This window comes from Ovis aries, chromosome 10 (assembly GCF_016772045.2).
Source record: "Ovis aries strain OAR_USU_Benz2616 breed Rambouillet chromosome 10, ARS-UI_Ramb_v3.0, whole genome shotgun sequence".
Taxonomy (NCBI): Eukaryota; Metazoa; Chordata; class Mammalia; order Artiodactyla; family Bovidae; genus Ovis; species Ovis aries.
In genome coordinates, this window is record NC_056063.1 from 13,761,051 (window position 1) to 13,783,409 (window position 22,359).

Genomic DNA, 22,359 nt, shown 5'->3' on the forward strand with positions numbered 1-22,359 from the left:
TGATGGATGTCCAAAGGGATGGATTCAACAGCTGGTCTTGGTTCGATCCATGGAGAAGTAAGGTCTCCACGTTTAAGACTGGATTTCCCAACAGTGGAAAGCACAACTCTAAGTAGCTAATTTAAGAAAATTAGGAAGAAACAGAGGAGGCTATCAGTACTCTTGGATTTTCAACACAGCTCAGGGCCTAGCTTATAAAGAAACACAAGCCAGCTCTATACACCATGTAGCAAATCCCTCACGAGGAAGACCCATTTAAACAGGCACATTGAGACGTTTGCAGCTTTTCCCACTGAAGTCATCTAGCCCATTCTTGATTTCAGACCTCGCTAAGAGCAAGGGAGCAGCATTTCAGTTAGATCTGTATGGATTCATTTCCTTAGCAGCATTTGGGTACCAAGTCCGAGGGAGTATTGCATTGCACAGACAGACAAGGTTCCTGCTCTTGGAGAACTAATTTTCTACTTAAGCAACACAGATGATAAACACAAAGATTAAAAATAAAAAGAGGACTTCCCTTGTGGTCCAGTCTTTGGGAATCTGCCTGCCAGTGCCGGGGACATGTGTTCAATCCCTGGTCCAGAAAGATTCCACATGCCTCGGAGCAGCTAAGCCCATGAGCCACGACTGCTGGGCCCACAGGCTGCAACTGCTGAGGCCCCTGCACCCTAGGGCCTGTTCTGCAGCCAAGAGAAGCCAGCACAGAGAGGAGCCTGCACCCCACAACTAGAGAGCAGCTCTGCTCGCTGCAGCTGGTCCACGTGCAGCAACAAAGACCCACCCAGCACAGCCAAAAATAAAAAAAAAAAAAAAAAAAAGGAGATACTTTCAGATGGTGAACACAGTGTAGAAAAAAATAGGTAATAGGACAGCGCTGGGAGTGGCCCCACGCTTGGAGGAGGGCTGCTTTACAGGAGGTCGATGAAGGTGAGCTTGCCTAGGGCCAGGTGAGGAGTCAGCTACAGTGAGCCGGGGGAAGATGACTCAGGGAGAGGCGACAGCACATGCAAAGGGCCTGAGGTGGGAACGAGGTGGCAGGAACACACGTGGCTGGGGAGCGACCCAGTGTGCACTCAGAGGTGGGTGGGGGGCCAGACCACACAGGGCCCCCGCTTCAGGAGGCTGGATGGAGCTCTAAATGCAGCAGGAAGCTAACGGAAGGTTCTAAGCAGGGACACGATGTGAACTGAATCACGTTTTAACAATTTCATTCAAGCACCTGTACAGCAAACAGACAAAAGGGAAACTGGCAGACAAATTAGAAGCATTTGCAACAACCCCTGGATCACTGAAGAAATCACAGAAGAAATTTAAAAAGATACCTGGAAACAAAACGAAAACACGATGCTCCAAAACCTACGGAATGCAGCACAAACAGTTCTAAGAGGGAATTTTATCATGATACAGGTTTACTTCAGGAAACAAAAAAATCTCAAATAACCTAAACTTACACCTAAAGCAACTAGAGCAAGAATAATAAACAAAACCCAGAGTTAGTAGAAGGAAGGAAATCATAAAGATCAGAGCAGAAATAAATGAAATAGAGGCTTAAAAAGAACAACAAAAAGCTGGCTCTTTGAAAACATAAACAAAACGGATAAACCTTGAGCCAGACTCACCAAGAAAAAAAGAGGGTGCAAGTCAATAAAATAAGATATGAGAGAGGAGAAGTTATAGCCTTCACCACATAAATACCAAGGATCATAAGAGACTACTATGAGCAGCTATATATACCAATAAAATGGAAAATCTACAAGAAGTGGACAAATTCTTAGAACTAAAAGTACAATCTCCAAAGACTGAACCAGGGAGAAACAGAAAATGTTAACAGGTCAATGACCAGGCCTGTAACTGAGTCAGAATTAAACTCCCAGCAAACGAAAGTCCAGGCCAGATGGCTTCACAAGTGACTTCTACCATTTAGAGAAGAGTTAACAGTTAGCCTTCGGAAACTATTAGAAAGAAACTGCAGAGGACCTAACACTTCCAAACTCATTCTATGAAGTCACAATCACTCTGACACCAAAACCAGGCAAAGAACTACAAGATAAGACAACTACAGGCCAATATCACTCATGAGCATAGATACGAAAATTCTCAACAAAATACTAGCAAACCAACTCTAACAATATATTAAAAATATCATACACCATGATCAAGTGGGATTAATCCCAGGGATGCAAGGAGATTTCAGTATCTGAAAATCAATCAATGTGATATATCACATTAACAAAGACTACCATAGGTGCAGGAAAAAGCTTTTGATAAAATTCAACATCAATTCATGATAAAAACTCTAGAAAGTGGGTACAGAGGGAACATACCTCAATGTAATACACGGATTTCTTTTTCTCTTAGTGAAAGAAAGTGAAGTTGCTCAGACATGTCCGACTCTTTGCGACCCCAAGGACTACAGCCTATCAGGCTTCTCCGACCATGGGATTTCCCAGGCAAGAATACTGGAGTGGGTTGCCATTTCCTTCTCCAGGGCATCTTCCTGACCCAGGGATTGAACATGGGTCTCCCGCATTGCAGGCAGATGCTTTAGCATCTGAGCCACCAGGGAAGCTTTTCTCTTATGGACTCCTATTTTTTAAAATTGTACTGATACTGGCATCAAAACAAACATAGATCAATGGGACAGAATAGAAAGCCCGGAAAGAAACCCACACACTCACGGCCAACTAATCTGCAACAAGCGAGACAAGACTATATAATGGAATAAAGACAGTCTCTTTAACAAGTGATGCTGGGAAAACTGGAACACCTACATGTAAAAGGTGAAATTAGAACATTCTCCAACATCGTACACAAAAATAAACTCAAGATGGATTCAAGACTAAATTTAAGACTGGGTACTATAAAACTAGAGGAAAACATAGGCAGGGCACTCTGACATAAATTGCTGCAATATTCTTTTAGATCTGTCTCCAGAAGGCTTAGCTCTGCAGAAGAATAGCTGTCCTTAGACGCAGTCATATCTTGCTGGAAATCAGTAGAGGCCTAACCAGCAGTCTGGGGAGTCAGCAGGGAGGGGTTATGTGAAATCTGGGTCTCCCCCTAAGCCGCTGGGGACAGTTGCCTGTGGGCGGCTGCAGAGGGACAAAGCATTTATGAGAAGTGGAGAGAGGCAAGACGGGGAGTGGGTGGCAGAAGGCTGATCAAACACTTCCGGCCTTTGGTCTAATGTTTCTCAGCGCCCTGGGATTTAAAAAACCTTTAATTGTCCAAAAAGTAGGTTTTCCCACTTATTTGTTGATTATAATACCGGATCTCAGACAGCTTTTTAAAACAGTGTCTTTCTCCCTTAATTTTAAAATTAATTTTTATTGGAGTATAGTCGCTATACAATGTTGTGTTTCTGCTGTACAGCACAATGAATCAACCCCATGTATACATACATTCCCTCCTTTTCGGACTTCCTTTCCATTCAGGTCACCAAAGTGCATTAAGCAGACTTTCTTATGCTATACAATATTATTGCAGGTCTGGCGCCAACAGTCAAGAATCTGCCTGCAATGCAGGAGACCCGGGTTCGATCCCTGGGGTGGGGAAGATGCCCTGGAGAAGGGAATGACAACCCACTCTAGTATTCTTGCCTAAAGAATTCCACGGACAGAGGAGCCTGGTGGGCTACAGTCCACAGGGTCATGAAGAGTTGGACATGACTGAGCGACTAACACTTTTCACACTGTACAATACATTCTCATTAGTTATCTGTTTTATATGTAGCATCGATAGTATATATGCAGCATTGATAGTATATATGTCTGTCTCATTTTTAACTAAACTGCTGAGACAGCACTTGGCTCTTTCAGTAAGTTGCTCCTTGTGTCTGAACTGGCCTTGGAAACTCCCCATCTATCCAGAGGAACTCTATCCATCCTGTAGGACGCCCTCAACTGTCCTTTCATCCCAAAAGGCATCTGCAGCAGAAGCAGCTCCTTGGCTGTGTTTCTGATTTGACTTCCATCGTCACCGACTACTTTCTTTCTCGTTAGTCTATAAAGTGCTCGAGGGGAGAGCTCGTCTCATCAGCGCCATCAGCTAACACACATCTTGGCACATGGTAGGCCGCTAGTTCCTGAAACAGACCCAGAGGTGCCTGCTTCAGTACCACCTCAGATGTTAGTCTCACAATAAACCGAACCTTATGGCAGAAAGTGAAGAGGAGCTAAAAAGCGTCTTGACGAAAGTGAAAGAGGAGAGTGAAAAGTTGGCTTAAAGCTCAACATTCAGAAAATGAAGATCTGGCATCTGGTCCCATCAGTTCATGGGAAATAGATGGGGAAACAGTGGGAAAAGTGTCAGACTTTATTTTTTGGGCTCCAAAATCACTGCAGATGGTGACTGCAGCCATGAAATTAAAAGACACTTACTCCTTGGAAGAAAAGTTATGACCAACCTAGATAGCACATTCAAAAGCAGAGACACTACTTTGCCGACTAAGGTCCGTCTAGTCAAGGCTATGGTTTTTCCTGTGGTCATGTATGGATGTGAGAGTTGGACTGTGAAAAAGGCTGAGCGCTGAAGAATTGATGCTTTTGAACTGTGGTGTTGGAGAAGACTCTTGAGAGTCCCTTGGACTGCAAGGAGATCCAACCAGTCCATTCTGAAGGAGATCAGCCCTGGGTGTTCTTTGGAAGGAATGATGCTAAAGCTGAAGCTCCAGTACTCTGGCCACTTCATGGGAAGAGTTGACTCATTGGAAAAGACTCTGATGCTGGGAGGGATTGGGGGCAGGAGGAGAAGGGGACAACAGAGGATGAGATGGCTGGATGGCATCACTGACTTGATGGACGTGAGTCTGAGTGAACTCCGGGAGATGGTGATGGTCAGGGAGGCCTGGCGTGCTGCGATTCATGGGGTCGCAAAGAGTCGGACACGACTGAGCGACTGAACTGAACTGAACTGGGCATGAGGACAAAGACTCTGCCGATTAAACAGCCTGCTCAGATGATTCTTTTCCACAGGACAAAGTGTTAGTTGCTCAGTTGTGTCTGACTCTTCGTGATCCCATGGACTGTAGCCCACTAGGCTCCCCGTCCATGGAATTTTTCAGGCAAGAATCCTGGAGTGGGTTGCCATTCCCTTTTCCAGGGGATCTTCCCAACCCAGGGATCGAACCCAGGTCTCCTGCATTGCAGGCAGATTCTTTACCGTCTGAGCCACCAGGGAAGCCCTTTTCCACAATGAAACTGGTAATTTTTACATAGGCTCTGGACAAGAGTTTGTCGGTTTATTGATATGGACGTTTGTGTCACGGAAACAAGATTTCGGTCGATGACTCATTCTCTATGGTCAGTAGCTTTCAGACAAGAACATACTCCCTAGATTCCCTTTCTCAGGTGCAGCCTAAATAAAGCCTTAACCCTTTTCACTGAAAACACCAAAAAGTTGCCACTCAACCTTCTATAAGTGTTTTTATCCATAGCTCCTTCATCTGCTTTCTAATACCCATGTGTTAGGGGGAACATTCCAATTCAGATGCAGGCTGGCTGTGAGCAGGTGGGTTACACAGTGAGAGCGATGGATATAGTGGTCACGGGAGGAGGGGGTGGGGCTTGATGTGAACAATCATCTTGGTTACACATAAAATGTGTGTCGTGACCTACGGAGGGGCCACAGGCCACAGTGATATGTAAAGAAGCCTGCTTGATCATTAAGAATGTGAGGATGGTTCTCAGGGGTACAGGTAAATTTTGAATAACAACTTCATAAACAGAGTTGTTGAGAAGGTTTGGGCTGTATTTGGATGGGATTTACAGTGATGACTAGCACTGATGGGGTGCTGATCAAGGCTGCTGGGAATGGAAATCTATTATGTTAGAATTAATTAAAAAGCACGAGAAGATGGAATGATGCAGAGTTAGACTGTCAACATCTCCTCAGAGCTATCTGCTTATCAATAAAAAATGTTGATCCATTCTTTGTAACAATAGCCAGGGGTTTCCAACTGAACACAGCTCCAAAGCTTTGGTTCTAAACCAAAGGTATTGACTCATTCCCTCCCACATGAATTCAATGCATGCCAAATCCAACATGTAGGGGCACATGTGAAATGAACCAGGAGTTCTGGCATAGACACTGGGCAATGTCAAGCTGATCTAATGTGTGGTTACTATATAGATATAAAATGCTACCCTCCCAAACTTCCATAAAAATGTAATTCTGTTAGGTTCAATTATATGCCAACCTGTCGTCACAAGAATTGATTGATCCCAGCAATCAAGATACTAAAGTGCTTTCCAAGGGCCTAGCTTCTTTGGTTGAGTTAGAACATAGCACTCAACACCCATGAATTGTGAAGCAGAAAGTTTGGAAGAATGGTGGAACTCCCAAGGGACTCAGGATGGAACTCTGCAAAGATCCAAGGAGTGTTACAGATGAAATCCCATTGATCTTCTTTAATGTACACATAATCTATGTGCCTTAAAGACACCACTTTTATAAAGTGGTCATGAGAATGTCTAGAAAGAATACACACTTTGGCCCAGATAAATTTATGTCACAAATTAAAGTCACAAACTAGGACTGCGCATTGAAGTGCCAGCCTCAGTTTTAAGTTTTCTGTAGATAAAATTCATTTGAGTAGCTTATCTCTCACTCCTCTCTTCCAGGCAATCAAGACTTGTTCCACTTGGCATTTTTATATAAAATCTGTGTCTCCCCAAGAGGGTTTTAACTGAATATATTTGCATGCAGCATATACTATGGGCACCTAGATATGTGAAGGTTTTGTTAATAAGCATTTCTAATACAAGGGAGATTTTCTGCTGTGCTCCTAGCCTTTTAGAGTGACTTACAGCAGGCCTACTGTGTCCTGGATATGGGTTAGTTATTCCAAGGAAATTCCAGTGTACTGCCGACCCCTCCAGATGTATCACAAGTCCAGGGGACTCCCCAAATCATTCTGCCTGCAGGTGTTCTTCAGAAAAGAACTAGAATCTCCCCTCTCCGTCCAGCTGGCTCCAAAGCAGTTCTGAACCCCCAGCCTGTCCTTCTGTCCCAGTCACCGTCCTTCTCCAGACTCCAGAAGCTGCAGGAGAGCTCTTTACGGCCCCAGCATTTGCGTGTCCACAAAATATGAAGGGCCAAACTCGACTAGCAGAGTAGCACATTTAACTCAGGGGGCAAACTGCAAGATCCGTTTCACCAATCGTAGAAACGCTTTCTCTGGAACTTGCCTGGTGGTCCAGTGGTTACGATTCTGCGCTTCCAACACAGGGGGTGGAAATTCAATCCCTGGCTGGGGAACTGAGATCCCACGTGCCATGTGGTGTGGCCAATTAAAAAAAAAAAGAAACCAAAAAAAGAAAAAAGGAACTTCTCTCTACTTTTGGCCATTCTTTTGGATGATTACTCTCTCTCTGACTACAAAATGGTATAAGTACGTAGGTATTTTGGGTAGGGTTTGGGCAGGAAGTCACATCTGTAATCAAACTTCCATTAAATAAAGTTAAATAAAATACTGAGGTGGAGAAATAGTGGAGAAATGAAGGGAAAATTAAACTCCTAAATTTAATCAAACTGTAAATCTCCCATCTTACTTCTAGTTAAACAGTCTCATATACTGATTCAAAATGAGTTTCACATCCTTTTTTTTTTTTTTTTGCCCAGCCCTGAACTGCAAATGCTAATATGAGAGACCAGTTTGAAAGATCAAAGTGAAGGAAAAGTTCTAGAAAATTTGGAGTTGGTTGTACCTAATTTTTATTGAAGATCCTGATTTACAAAATTTATTCTTCTAAACAGACTTGAATTTACCCATTTTAAAGTTTTTTTTTTCCTAAGATTAGAGACCTCAGTCTCTAATCTTTATTTAATGTTTTAAATGTAGCCCTCCCGTTTCCTACCATTCACCTACATTGTGTAAAGCATTTCTAAACTTTAGAGGTGGCTGACTGAAAAAAATGGTGCGTGGTGTGTGTGTCTATATAGACAGTCCCCGACTTATAATGGTTCCACTTAATGATTTCTTGACTTTATGATAGTGTGAGAGCGAGACAGTCCCCGACTTATAATGGTTCCACTTAATGATTTCTTGACTTTATGATAGTGTGAGAGCAGTGTGCGTTTAGTAAGAACCACAGTTTGAATTGTGGCTTTTCCTGGCCTAGTGCCACGACACCCTCCGTGATGCTGGACAGCCGTATCGAGCCACGGCTCCATCAGCCACGAGACCATGAGGGAAACAACCAACATGCTGAGAACTACTCTGGACCCTACAGCCAGTTCTGTTGTAAAGTTTCAGTCCTGTAGTCAGTAAACTACATGAGATATTCAGCACTTTATTATAAGGAGACCTTGTGTTAGATGGTTGCCTGTTAGCTCCTGTAAGCATTCTGAGGTAGGCTGGGCTAAGCTATGACGTTTGGTGAGCGAAAGAAAAGTGAAAGTGCTAGTCACTCAGTTTGTATCCGACTCTTTGAGACTCCACTGACTGCCCGCCTCCTCTGTCCGTGGAATTCTCCGGGCAAGAATACTGCAATGGGTAGCCATTCCCTTCTCCAGGGGATCTTCCAGACCAGGGATGGAACCTGGGTCTCCTGTAGGCAGACTCTTGACTGTTCGAGCCACTAGGGAAGTTAGGTGTATTAAATCCATTTTTGACTTAGATATTTTCAACTTAAGATGAGTTTATTGGCATGTGACCCCATCATAAACTGAGGAAGATCTGTGCGTGTATGTGTAATATAAATGCTGCAAAATAAATTTATACATAAAATAAATACTGTGTGTGTATACATAGGGGCTTCCCTGGTGGCTCAAATGGTAAAGAATCTGCCTGCAATGCAGGAGACCTGGGTTCAATCCCTGGGTCCGAAAGATCCTCTGGAGGAGGAAATGGCAACCCACTCCAGTATTCTGGCCTGGAGAATTCCATGGATAGAAGAGCCTAGCAGGCTACAGTCCATGGGATCCCAAAGAGTTGGGCATGACTGAGCGACTTCAGTGTATGTATATATATTTATAATCTAGCTAGCTAGCTATATAGTAATTACGTAGCTGATATTGTAAATGAACTGTGTTCTCCAAGTAGAACATAAAAGCAGCACCAATCTATACTGACAGGAAAGAAGTAAAGAAAATGGACACTATTCCCATTTTTTTTTTAACTGCCAAGTGGTCTATATTATTCACTTAAAGAGGGAGCGTTTACTATTGATCATTAATTACGTACTCCAGTCATACCCTAAAAGCAATGTGGGAAAAATCACAATTTTGTCACACTGAGCAAAAGAGAAACTGTTGTCAAGAGTCTGACATATTTTCCAGTAAAAGAAAAATCCAGTTGCCAACCACATATGGGTTCATTTTGGGCTCCTGGAACCAGCAACACATCAGCATGTCTTATGAAACTCATGCACGGCTGTATATCATCACAGAAAAAAAATAATTGGTTTTCCTTGGAGTATCTCTAAGTTGATGTCATATTCAATAACCCTGTAGTTGAAAAATCTATATGTGATGGATGAAGTCTGGACTGTCTTTTGAGTTTAATTCCTCCCGTCCCAGATTCTCCAGGACCAAGGTACCTGTTGTTCTGAGGTGAGTGCCTGCAGTATTTAGAAAATGCAGCCGTGTGCTACTCCTGCCAGATAACAAACTACGGAAGAACAGTGTGTCTCATGTGGACCACAGCCTCATTCCTCACTCTTAACCATGCCGTGCAGGAGCCCGGCTAACCTTGGGACCTGACCCCGGGGTCAGTGCCGAGAGTGGCTGGGGTCAGCGCCAAGGTGTGCCTGAGTCAGTGCTGTGCATTGGGGAGTGAGGCTGCTGGCTTTGCCTCCTCTGGATTTGACAACTTTGGGAACAGCTTGAAATATATGGGCTTCCAAGGTGGGGTCCCAGGCGTGCTACCAACACATCACCATCAGCAACACTTCCTTGTGAGACTGAGTGCTACCTTTGTATATGCTGATGGATCGGGGGTTTGGGTTTAGCAGATGCAACCTGGTAGATACAGAATGGACAGGCAACAAGGTCCTACTGTCGAGCACAGGGAGCTATCCTCAATGTCCTGTACTAAACCACAGCGGAAGAGTACGAAAAAGAATGGGTACGTATGTATCCTTCTACTTCTCTGTCTATCCACTCTATTAATTTTTGAGGTTAGATATCAAAACTCCAACTAAAAATCTTCATTTATTTACTTAAAAATAATTGCAATATATCGTGGAACTATACGTAACTTTGTTCTGTATTTTCCAAGTCTCCTGTAAATGCATTATCATACTTAAATAATTTAAAAAATTAAACAAAAAAGAATGTGTGTACGTGTGTGTGTGTGTGTGTGTGTGTATGTATAACTGGGCTACTTAGCTGTAGACCGGTAATTAACACAACATTGTAATTCAGCTGTATTTCAATAAAAATAATTTTTTAAAAAACATTTAGAGCTTTCTCTGGTATCTGGCAAAGAAAAAGCCAACCTTGATATATTTTGTGGGCCAACTGAATATGTTTTAGGCAAAAACCAACTTTCTCCCTTCTTCTTTTTCTTCTTTAGTAAGCATCTCATTTCACTTACCTTGGATAGATGAATCCAAACTTGGGCAGGGAATCCTGGTCAGCTGTCCTAGACTAGCCCAGCTCTGTGGTCTAGATGCCCCTGTATCATCAGTGTTGCAGGTCTGGCCTTGGAGCTGACCTCAGGGCATGGCTGCTCCCGAGTCTGGGGATCTGGTTTCGGTAGAAGATCCCCTTTGGACCGAATCCAACCTGGCCTCCATTTGTGGCCGCATCTTGAAATCCAGATTTGTAACATGTGGCCTGCAAGTTAATCTGTTTTTCTTGTATTCAGTTTTCTGTTGGGTAACCAACTAATATACACGGTTGGAAGGTGAAAGTTGCTCAGTTGTGTCTGACTCTTTGTGACCTCATGGACTGTATATTCCATGGAATTCTCCAGGCCAGAATACTGGAGTGGGTAGCCTTTCCTTTCTCCAGGGGATCTTCCCAACCCAGGGATCGAACCCAGGTCTCCCGTGCTGCAGACAGATTCTTTACCAGCTGAGCCACCAGGGAAGCCCAAGAGCAAAGTCCCAGTTGGCTGGTCTGCCCCTGATTTGTACTGTGTGTAATATAATCTTGATGAAGTTACTCCTAACTTTGACCAGAAGACAAAGCTTTTAAATCATCAACACGTTGGAGGTGAATAACTTAAAAATACTGTTTAAGTGAATTATTACTAATGAGAGAACAGATGAGGAAAACAGAATTTCCTTACCAATCAGCAGAGCTTCCTTCTCTGATTTTAAGCCTTGGCTTCTTTTCTCAGTGTTGTTCTCTCGGTCTTGGTTGACCAACGCGACTGTCAATACATTGATTTCCTATAAAGTCAAAAAACAAAAACATGTAGGTGTTTTGTGCATTCTGACAAAAAGCAACGAGGTCTTTTAAAGTCTATAAGAGAGGTCACTGCTGCTATTTATAACCGAAGATCAACTTTTATAACTGGCTGACCTATTTACCCAAGAGTAGAAAAGTAATTCTAAAACTTGGGTTCCCAGCTACTGCTTCTAGTTAACTAAGTACTAAATAACTGCAAAAGTGGCACATTTTGTGCAAATTGTGTTACTTTTGTCCACGTTTTGATAAAACTTTGTTAGCAAAAAAAAAAAAAAAAGATCATAGCTAACTTTAAGAAGTTTTGAAGTATGAAAATTTTCCTGAAAAGCATATACAGACAAATTTACAGTATTATGTGAGTAACCTGTGTCAGTGAATGGGGACACAGGGCCTGCTGGGAAGGTCAGATAGAACTGGTAGGATTGTTTAAGTTGAGTAAGTATATCTTTATACACAACTGCAAAAGGCAGATGAAGCAAAGGTTGGGAAATTCTTTTCTCTGAAAACTAAAAATGAAGAATTGTACAACAAGTTGGTATGGGAGGCTGGACTATTTTTTCTATGGTTTTTTTAATTGAAAAAGAGAAAAAGATTTAACTCATATTGCCCCAGACTTGATATTAGGACTCATAATGGGAATAATTTAATAGAAAATCAAGTTTAATGATCGGAGACCTGTATATATGGGATGGCGGAATCATTAGGGTAGTTGAGTCTTGTTGGAGGGCAATTTCTCACTGACAGATATGTCTCAAAGAAGGACTAGCCCACTGATAAAGAATTAAGGATAGGGGCTTCCCTGGTGGCTCAGTGGTTAAAAAAAAATTCCACCTGCCAATGCATGAGACACGGGTTCGATCCCTGGTCAGGGAGGATCCCACATGCTGTGGAGCAATTAAGCTTGTGTGCCACAACTATTGAGCCTGGGATCTAGAACCCAAGAGCTGCGACCATAAGTCCATAACAAGAGCCTGCAGTCCATAACAAGAGAGGTCACTGCAATGAGAAGCCCGCTCACAGCAACTAGAAAGTAGCCCTCCCTCTCCACAACTGGAGAGAAGCCTGTTCAGCAATGAAGACACAGCATGGCAAAAAACAAAACAAAAAACTGTCACCTTAAAAAAAAAAAGAATTAAGGACACTGTTTCCATTAGAGGATGGATTCTGTCAGAAGGACAGAGGATACGGAGGCAGGGACAGAGGACAACTTAGATGGTTTGCCAGAGTCCCCAGGATTGGAGCTGGTTACAGCACAGATACTTAGCTAACCTTTATACATTAACAAAGCTGGCCAGATAAAAGAATATAGGAAATTGTTAGGAGCATGTTGAGTCTGTAAAGAGCACACCCCAACCTGAAGGCATTCAAATTAAGAATGATCTGGGGCATGTTTGGAGCCCGTTAGACACAAAAGGTCATGAGAATGAAAGATGCTCTTATACTTGCACAGAAGGGATCTTGGAAACCAGTCCCAGCAGAAACACAATCCAGAACAATAAACCCAAAGGTTTATGTAGATGAGAACATTTGATAAAGAAGAGGCACAGGCAATTCCTTCTGTGAAGAAGTAAGAGTTTTAAGGGCTAGCAGAGATGTATCAAGAAAGAGGATGGATCAACATTAATCAAGATGATGACAGTGTTATTTAAGAGAAATATAAATAATGAACTTCAGGGCTGAGTGGAAACAGTATCTTTGAGAAGGGGTGATCTGTTAATAGCCAGGATGATGACGGGGGCCAAATGAGATTACCGAGCAGTTTAGCAGACAACAGACCCACAGTAACTGCCAAAACTGAGTGGTGTCCTGGGGCATCGCACAGCTGAGGATCCAGGTTGCTGGGGGAATATGGACCACAAAGGGCGGGCAGCAGGTCAGAAACCAGCAAGAAGAGGAGGGGCGGGCCAGACTAAGGCCAGTCAAGAGTGCTGTAAGGCACCCGTCCTCATGTCCAAAGCTGGAGTCAAAAGAAAGGGATTTTGAGCAGCCTCCAATAAACGCAGCTCAGTCAACAAGGAATCAGAAGTGCCTCACCAGTGACTGTTGCTTTGATGATTGCTTTTCTAAAAATCCAGCACATGTGGCTTAGATGGTAAAGCATCTGCCTACAGTGCGGGAGACCGGGGTTCGATCCCGGGGTTGGGAAGATCCCCTGGAGAAGGAAATGGCAACCCACTCCAGTACTCTTGCCTGGAAAATCCCATGGATGGAGGAGCCCGGTAGGCTACAGTCCATGGGGTCACAAAGAGTTGGACACGACTGAGCGACTTCACTTAGGGTAGGATATATGAGGCTGCAAAACTGAAAGTCCTGGGAGCACCTTTCTGTGGAAGTATTTCTTCAGACTGAAAATCGAAGCCTATGCTCTGCTCTTAGTATAAAATCCACGCTGTAAGTCTAAATTCCAGTCTGACCTTCTCTACTTAGGATGTTACACTTACCTATTTAGCAATTGGGGAACATCTTTTACTGCAACACTGGATCATAGGTTAGAAAGACTTAGGCCCATTTCTTAAAAAAATTAACTATTCTTGTTCATTTCCACCCCAACTCTCTGGAATATAGAAGGAACTTTCACCATCAGAAACATAAAATTGTTGTTCAGTCGCTCAGTCGTGTCTGACTCTTTGTGACCCTGTGGACTGCAGCACACCAGGCCTCCCTGTCCTTTACCATCTCCTGAAGCTTGCTCAAACTCACGCCCATTGAGTCGGTGCTGCCATCCAACCATCTCATCCTCTGTCGTCCCCTTCTCCTCCTGCCTTCAATCTTCTCCAACAACAGGGTCTTTTCCAATGAGTCAGCTCTTAGATCAGGTGGCCAAAGTACTGGAGCTTCAGCCTCAGCATCAGTCTCTCCAATGCATATTCAGGATTGATTTCCTTTAGGATGGACTGGTTTGATCTCCTTGCAGTCCAAGGGACTCTCAAGGGTCTTCTCCAGCACCACAGTTCAAAATCATAAATTCTTCAGCACTCAGCCTTCTTTATGGTCCAACTCTCACATTCATACACGACTACTGGAAAAACCATAGCTTTGACTATACGGACCTTTGTTGGCAAAGTAACGTCTCTGCTTTTTAATATCCTGTCTAGGGGTCTTCCCTGGTGGCTCAGAGGTTAAAGCGTCTGCCTCCAATGTGGGAGACCCGGGTTTGATCCCTGGGTCGGGAAGATCCCCTGGAGAAGGAAATGGTAACCCACTCCAGTATTCTTGCCTGGAGAATCCCATGGATGGAGAAGCCTGGTAGGCTACAGTCCATGGGGTCGCAAAGAGTCGGACACGACTGAGTGACTTCACTATACTATACACTACACTAGGTTTGTTATCATAGCTTTTCTTCCAAGGAGTAGGCATCTTTCAATTCCATGGCTGCAGTCACTGTCTGCAGTGATTTTGGAGCCCAAGAAAATACTCTCTGTTTCCATTGTTTCCCTATTTGCCATGAAGTGGAAAATAGAATTTGTATCTTTTATCCCATACAAATTATTTACCCTGATAGATGTAATATGCCCTTAAGAATTGCATGTCTACTAGTGAAGGTGTTCCAGGTGCTTAAGAGATTGAAAACTGGATACAGTAAGTGCAAACTGGGTTAGGGAGTAAGAGAGGTTATCAAGGACAAATTGCTAATAGTGTACAAGTATACACTAGGAAGGAAACATTAGGATGGGGATCAAGAGTTTCTTCACAGGGAGATCAATAGGATTATGAAATAGTATTCCAAGGGCAGTGGCAAGAACACCATTCACTTGACACAGTCAAAAAGCACTCCAGACTAGAAAATGCACAATAAGTAACAACCCTGCACTTGGCAGGAGAATGAGCAAGATTATCTAATAAATCTTTTCGCCGTCTACCTTTTAACTCTAATTTCTCTGACACTTACAGGGAATCATGAAAGGGCTGGAAGAAGAGGTTTTCAATAACTGGAAACCTCAGATATCACGGAGGGTTTTTTCAGACTTCTGAAAGGTTAGCTACTCAAAGGCAGACATTTCTCCTTTAAGAGTCCTTGTCAATTACTTTAAGAGATGGTCAAAGTCATTTATCCATTTAGAGAAGCTCTTTTTCAATAATGTGCTGAGCTAGGTACGTGCTTTGTTGTTTTGTTTTTGCTCTCCACCTACCAAGCCCCGAAGAACCAAGTGCACGACTTCTTTAGCCTTATGAAATCCTCTTGTTACTCCTTTCATTTCATTATTCCTGTGACCTCCTTAACTTTCATGCTAATTTCTTTCCACCACAAAGTTTCTCAAATACATGGTGTATACCCACTGTGGCTACTTGCCTCACCGCCTGGAATCTCAGCTTTCTCATTATTCACCCCCTGAAACCATCCTTTGCACTGCTTATGTTTTTCTCAGTCTTTGTACCATGTGACATTTGACATCACTCACTCATCCCTTCTTAAACCCTCTGCCTCACTTGCTTCTGTTCCATAAGAAGTCCTGGTCTTTTTCCTCCTAATTTTTAATTCCATCTTCATTGGCTTTTTTATTCCTTCGGTTGGCCCAGGGGCTTCCCTGGTGGCTTAGATGGTAAAAAATCTGTCCGCAAGGCGGGAGACCTGGGTTCAATCCCTGGGTCGGGAACATCCCCTGGAGAAGGGAATGGCAACCCAGTCCAGTATTCTTTGTGCCTGAAGAATTCCACGCACAGAGAAGCCTGGTGGGCTACAGTCCATGGGGTCACAAAGAGTTGGACACGACTGAGCAACTAACACACTGCTGGCCCAGAGTAGACACGGATAAAATGGTAACTTTCTTATACTCTTAACTGGGGTACTTTTGCCAAAGCTCAGTCACCACTTTTTCTCCTCTATTTCCTTTGATCAGAGTTCTTCCATTCTCCTGGGTTCATCTATCATCACAGTTCACGCTTTACCTTCTGTTCCTTATCATCAATTGATCCCTGGGCTTGCTTGCTTTATCACTTCCCACTTCAAATTCAAAATGAAAGGTGGGGGGCTTCCCTGGTGACACAGTGGATAGGAATCCACCTGCCAATGCCGGGGACATGGATTCAATCCTGGGTCCAGGAAGATTTCTCATGCCATGGAGCAACTAAGCCTGTGTGCCACAACTACCGAGCCTGTGTGCCCTAAGAGCTGCACGCTGCCGCCGCTGAGCCCACCTGCCCTGAGGGCCGCACGCTGCAGAGCCCGCCTGCCCCGCGGGCCGCACGCTGCCGCCGCTGAGCCTGCATGCAGCAAAAGCCCGTGCACCTAGAACTCGTGCTCCACAGCAAGAGGGGCCACCGCAGTGAGAAGCCCCTGCCCTGCAAGGAAGAGCAGCCCCTACCTGCGGCAACTAGAGGAAGCCTGAGGCAGCAACAAAGCCCCAGTGCAACCAAATAGATAAATAAAAATAAATAAATTCACAAAAATGAGAGCTGGTCGTGAGGTGGCAGAAGGCATACTACATGCTTAAGATTTAACCTTGGCTCCTCTACGAACAATGAGTTGACCTTGGGTAAGGAAAGCAACACCTTCAAGCCTCGGATCAATAGTCTAAAAATGAGGGTGCTGGATAGGGTTCACCATCTCTGAGTGTATATGTCATGGAACCCCATCAGCTCTAAATTAACTAGGAGCAGATCTCTAGAATTCCCAGTCTATTACTTCTTTCTTCTGTTTTATAATATAGGACTTCTATTTAAAGCTTCATTTAAAGGGATGTCCTCATTTTTATTAAAACATTTTTGATTATTCTTTATAAAGTCCATTATTGTCTAAAAAATTAACGTAAATGCACATTCTATGCAAAATAACATGATTTCAGAATAGAAAAAAAGAGGCATTCTTTAAGGTGAAATTCTTACCCCAAAGTGTACTCTCTGCACTTAACCATCTGTTAAAACTCTGTGGAGGAGTGTGTGTCAGGGGTGGGGGTCAGGATAGGAGTTGTAATACCTTAATAAGTATTTGCCTTTTAACAAACAGTGCAAAAAGGATTCAAAAAAGTTTAAAATATGTGCAGATTGTGACTTTAGAGGGTAAGAAGGTAACAGTATATGACAAAATATGTTCATTAGGAGGAAAACAAAGTTCAAAATTTGTAAGATGTAATTAACATTTCTTTAAATAAGTGAAAGCAAAGTAAATTCAATAGATAATAGTAACTACAAAATATAAAATAATTCAGTGTATTAGAGCAAGGTATGTTCAGTTACGTTATTATGTTCCTCTCTAATTATTTAGTCTGGAATAAAAGTCAGTGTTCTCACCTCACACCAGTCAGAATGGCCATCATCAAAAAAAAAAAAAAAAAACCACAAACAGTAAATGCAAGAGAGGATGTGGAGAAAAGGGAACCCTATTGCGCTGTTGCTGGGAGTGTAAATTGGTACAGCCACTATGAAGAGCAGTATGGAGATTCCTTAACAAACTAGGAATAAAACTACCCTATGACCCAGCAATGCCACTATTGGGCATACACCCTGACGAAATCCCAATTCTAAAAGATACATGTACCCCAGTGTTCATTGCTGTGCTATCTACAATAGCCAGGACATGGACGCAACCTAGGTGTCCACTGACAGATGAATGGATAAGGAAGCAGTGGTACGTATACACAATTACTGTCTATTACTCAGACATAAAGAGCCAAGAATCTGAGTCAGTTGCAGTGAGGCGGATGAACCTAGAACCTGTTAGGACAGAGTGAAGTCAATCGGAAAGAGAAGAACAAACACTGTACAGTATCATGTATATGGAATCTAGAAAAACAGTGCTGATGAACCTATTTACAGAAAAGAAATGGGGAGGCAGACACAGAGGAGGACTTGTGGACACAGCAGAAGAAGAGGGCAGGATTAACTGAGAAAGTAGCGCTGACGTGTAATATACACAACCACGTGTCAAGCAGGTATCTAGTGGGATGTTGCTCCAAAACACAGGGAGCCCAGCCCGGCGCTCTGTGACGACCTCGAGGGATGGGATGGGAGAGGGGTGGGAGGCTCCCGAGGGGGGCGATATATGTATCTAGTCTAGTTGTATACGGATAGCTAATTCTCGTTTCTGTACAGCAAAAACCAATACAACAATGTAGAGCAATTATCCTCCAATTAAAAGATTAATTAAAAATAAAAGACTGCATCCTTTGGGATGAGTGGAATGTCCTTCTTTTTAAAAATGTGTGCATCCAGGTTCCTCCTGATGTGGTGCTTCTTCTAAAATTCTATAGGGTCTACATTCTAAAATGTCCAGTTCACCTCCCCTGTCAGGGCTGCATTTTCTTCTAACTTTTCTCTTTCATTAGTAGCACCACCATCCTTCCACTTGCAGGCCTTTGGTTCATCCTCTCCTGCCCCCAAAGACCTTTCTAGATCAGGATCCCATCAAGGATCTGTGAAATCTCTCTCCTGCATCTCTCCATGGCCACTCCCAGTCCGCTTCATTTCTTCCTTGGACCACAGCAGGGACCTCCTGCTTTGTCTCTGCATCTGGCTTCTCCCTCTTCAAGTCGACCTTATATGGTATTACCAGACTGGTTTTCTAAAACACCACCTTCATCTTGTCAGTCTCCACTTTAAAACTCAGATGCTTGGGGACTTCCCTGGCGGCTCAGTGGCTAAGACTCTGTGCTCCAAATGCTGGGTTCAATCCCTGGTCGGGGAACTAGATCCCACATGCTGCAACTGAGATCCAGTGCAGCCACATAAAAACAAAAATTAAAACAAAACAAAACAAAACAAAACACTTCGGATGCTTTCTGATAACCAGTGGAAAAATGCCAGATTGAGCCCGGCCTTTCGGATTCAGTCCTCCCCTTTCAGCCTCTCTTCTTTAGATGGTAGGTCCAGATACATTCTTAGAAAACCCTCTCCTCTTTTCTTCACCACCTCCTGCATGTATTTTTATACATAGTACAAATCCCGTATCTCTTAGCAGCATTGATTCCAGGCTATTTGTAAGTTTCCCTTATCTCAACACATTTCCTATGCCACTTACTGTGGCAGTTGCCCACTTGTACATTTGGCATAAACCGAGGATCACCTGTGTTTGCTTCTGCAAAACTGCCAACTCCTGCAGGGCACTCACATATCCCAGCAAGTGAGGCAGCCTGGCCAAGTGGGACCTGTGTTCCGATTCTGTCCCCATTATTTACATACTGGATAACTTCAGGCAGGGTGTCTCTGAACTGTCTTTTACATAAACCATGGAGAACAGCGTATGCCTATCCCTCCGGGGTGCTGTGAAGACCAAACGTCATCCGTGCAATGGTGCTTTTGAAGACTATAACCTTCTAGGAATACTGTGCCATCACTGTCATTAAGATCATTATTTCCTTTTATTATTCTCAAGACCGACTGGGTACAGAGCAGGTGCATAATACATACCTGGGGTACTCCACCTATGGGAGAGTTCTGTGTGAGACCCTGGCTACAGTTACACAAAAGCACGTGTGCAAAAGTGACAAACTGAAGCAGGGTTCGAACTGTGCATAGTCTGTTTTCTTAATGCTCCGTGGCACTCTTACTATCCTGCTATCCTATGATTTATAAAGAAATAAAGACGCCAAGGACATATAGATGCCGTTCTAAAGAGCGGTATGTAAGCACACTTGGTAGCTGATTACTGAACAACACACCAAATGACTCCCCCCCCCCCGCCCCCGCCCCCACATCTGAAATAAGGAGACCTCCACCCTGTGGCCCTCCAAGGGCTACTAGTGCAAGGTGAGTGAGAGAGTCGTCAAGATTCGCTTGGGTAAGATTCACCGTGTCACCTCCCCACTGCCAACACCACGCCGTAAGACTCTGGTTCCTTCTCTGCCTCCTTTGTTCCATGTTTGTGCCTAGGCCTTAATCTTAGACATCACACTCCATGAAGCCAGGGGCCCTGCAGACCACAGTCAAGATGCCGATCAGCTACTTCAGCAGCCTTTACTTAACACTTTTTCAAAATACCAAAGCAATCCATCAAGCGCCATGCCAGTCTCCAGTAACCTTCAGCTAGTTCACACAAGATCAGAACCACAGTCATGAAGGAAGAATGGATTCTTCTCCTGCCTTTCTTCATGAGCCAGTGACTAAGATGGTTATACAGCAGGTACCCCTGATACATGCAGGATAATAAATGAAGGCTGATAAATGAAGGATGACCCGTAAACAATGGCCTGGAATAAGTGAAAGGATATTCCCAGGTGGTGCAGTGGTAAAAGAATCCACCCACCAATGCAGGGCATACAGGACACAGAGGTTCCATCCCTGGGTTGGGAAGATTCCCTGGAGGATGAAATGGCAACCCACTCCAGTATTCTTGCCTGGAAAATCCCACGGGCAGAGGAGCCTAGCAGGCTACAGTCCATGGGGTTGCAAAAAGTTGGCCATGACTGAGCGCACACACACACAGAATGGTGGGAAAACGGTGGATTTAGGCACAGAAGACTGGTCCTAAGCGCCACGCACTTGCTGTGGGCCCTCATTTCATTATTTCTCTTTGTATAAAGTGGGCTTGGTAGCAAACGAGCCCTACAGTCTCTTCTTGCCCCCAGACTTCATCTCTGCTCTGTGCTCTTTTCCCTGACTTGGCGCTTCCATCCAAGTGTAAGACAGCCAGCTTGGTACTGATGATATACACTTACCCTGGATTTCAGTGCCAAGAAAAATTAGAGAGAAAAGAAAAAGAAAAGGGAAGAAAAAAAAGACATTTAAAAAGCAAACGGATGGGGAAAGGATTGTCGAGAATGAGTAGCTGAGTAAGCTTCAAAATTCCTTAAGGTTCAAGGGAATGTAAGAATGGATCAATCCCCAGGAGTGAACACGATGGCGGGGATTTTCTGGCTTAGAAATTCCACGGCCCCACTAATCTTAACAGTTGCTGAAGCTCGGTACCACCCGTCTTGAGGGTCAGGGCCCCCCACTCACCTTCGCTCAGCAGCCTTTGATGTCCAGGGTCTGCAGAGGGGAGCCTCAGAGAGACCGTCTGAGAGCAGACGTGTGGCTCCTGCCCTCAGCCCAGAGGCAGGAATTCAGCACAGCACTAGCTCATTTTCTGTGCCAGGATGTTCCACCTCATTGGGTTTCGATGGCTGGACTTAGACCCAGAAGGCATGCATCATGTCCTAAGACACCTAAAAGATTTTCTAAGATTTCCAATCGCAAAGATTAAAACAAGTGAGAACCAATTAAGAAATCAGCTGAAACTCCAATACTTTGGCCACCTGATGTGAAGAACTGACTCATTCTGAAAAGACCCTGAGGCTGGGAAAGATTGAAGGCAGGAGGAGAAGGGGACGACAGAGGATGAGATGGCTGGATGGCATCACCAACTCAATGAGTTTGGGTTGACTCTAGGAGTTGGTGATGGACAGGGAGACCTGGCGTGCTGCAGTCCATGGGGTTGCAAAGAGTCGGACATGACTGTGACTGAACTGAACTGACTGATTAAGAAAGAGAAAACTCAAGGTAGTTTAGTTACCTGAGATAAAGCATTTCTCCTGGTGGCTGGCTTTCTAGATCATCCTTGGTGATATTTATTTAATAAACACAGACAATGCAGTATTATAAGAACCTTACAGGGACTCCCCTGGTGGCCCAGTGGCTAAGACTCTGCGCTCTCAGATTCAATCCCTGGTCGGGGAACTAGATCCCACATGCCATGACTAAAATGATCCCACAATCCACAGTGAAGACAGAGGATCCCGTGTGCCACGACGAAGACCCAGCACAGCCAAATACAGAAATAAGTAATTTAACAAAGAACGTCACAGATACGAACGCATGCAATCCTCCTTAGCAAGACGGAGCTGTAGGAGGTCAGCACGCTGCTCTGTCATTTTACGGATGAGGCAAGCGAGGACTGGAGTGGCTGAGGACTTGTGTAAGATCACACAACCAGTACGGAGCAGGCTATGCACGCGAACCTGCACTGCCTCCCTCTAGAGTCTTAACCACTGTGCTGGGTTGCCTCTCTGGCCCTGGTCAGTTGCAGAATGCCTGTTGAGTCCTGGGCCCTCATCCCCTCTGTCATCAGTCCTAGCCCACCGGGGAGTC

At 44.0% G+C, this 22,359-nt stretch overlaps 1 protein-coding gene across 6 annotated transcripts in view; it reads right to left on the reverse strand.

Moving 5' to 3' along the window:
- ENOX1 (ecto-NOX disulfide-thiol exchanger 1) overlaps positions 1-22,359 on the reverse strand; it is a 658,121-nt gene that overhangs the window by 25,223 nt on the left and 610,539 nt on the right. For all 6 annotated transcript variants that reach the window (XM_027973532.3, XM_060394299.1, XM_042254658.2 and 3 more), the window contains one exon: positions 11,237-11,339. In XM_027973532.3, the coding sequence (XP_027829333.1) occupies positions 11,237-11,339 (103 nt within the window). The remainder of the gene's footprint in view (positions 1-11,236; positions 11,340-22,359) is intronic.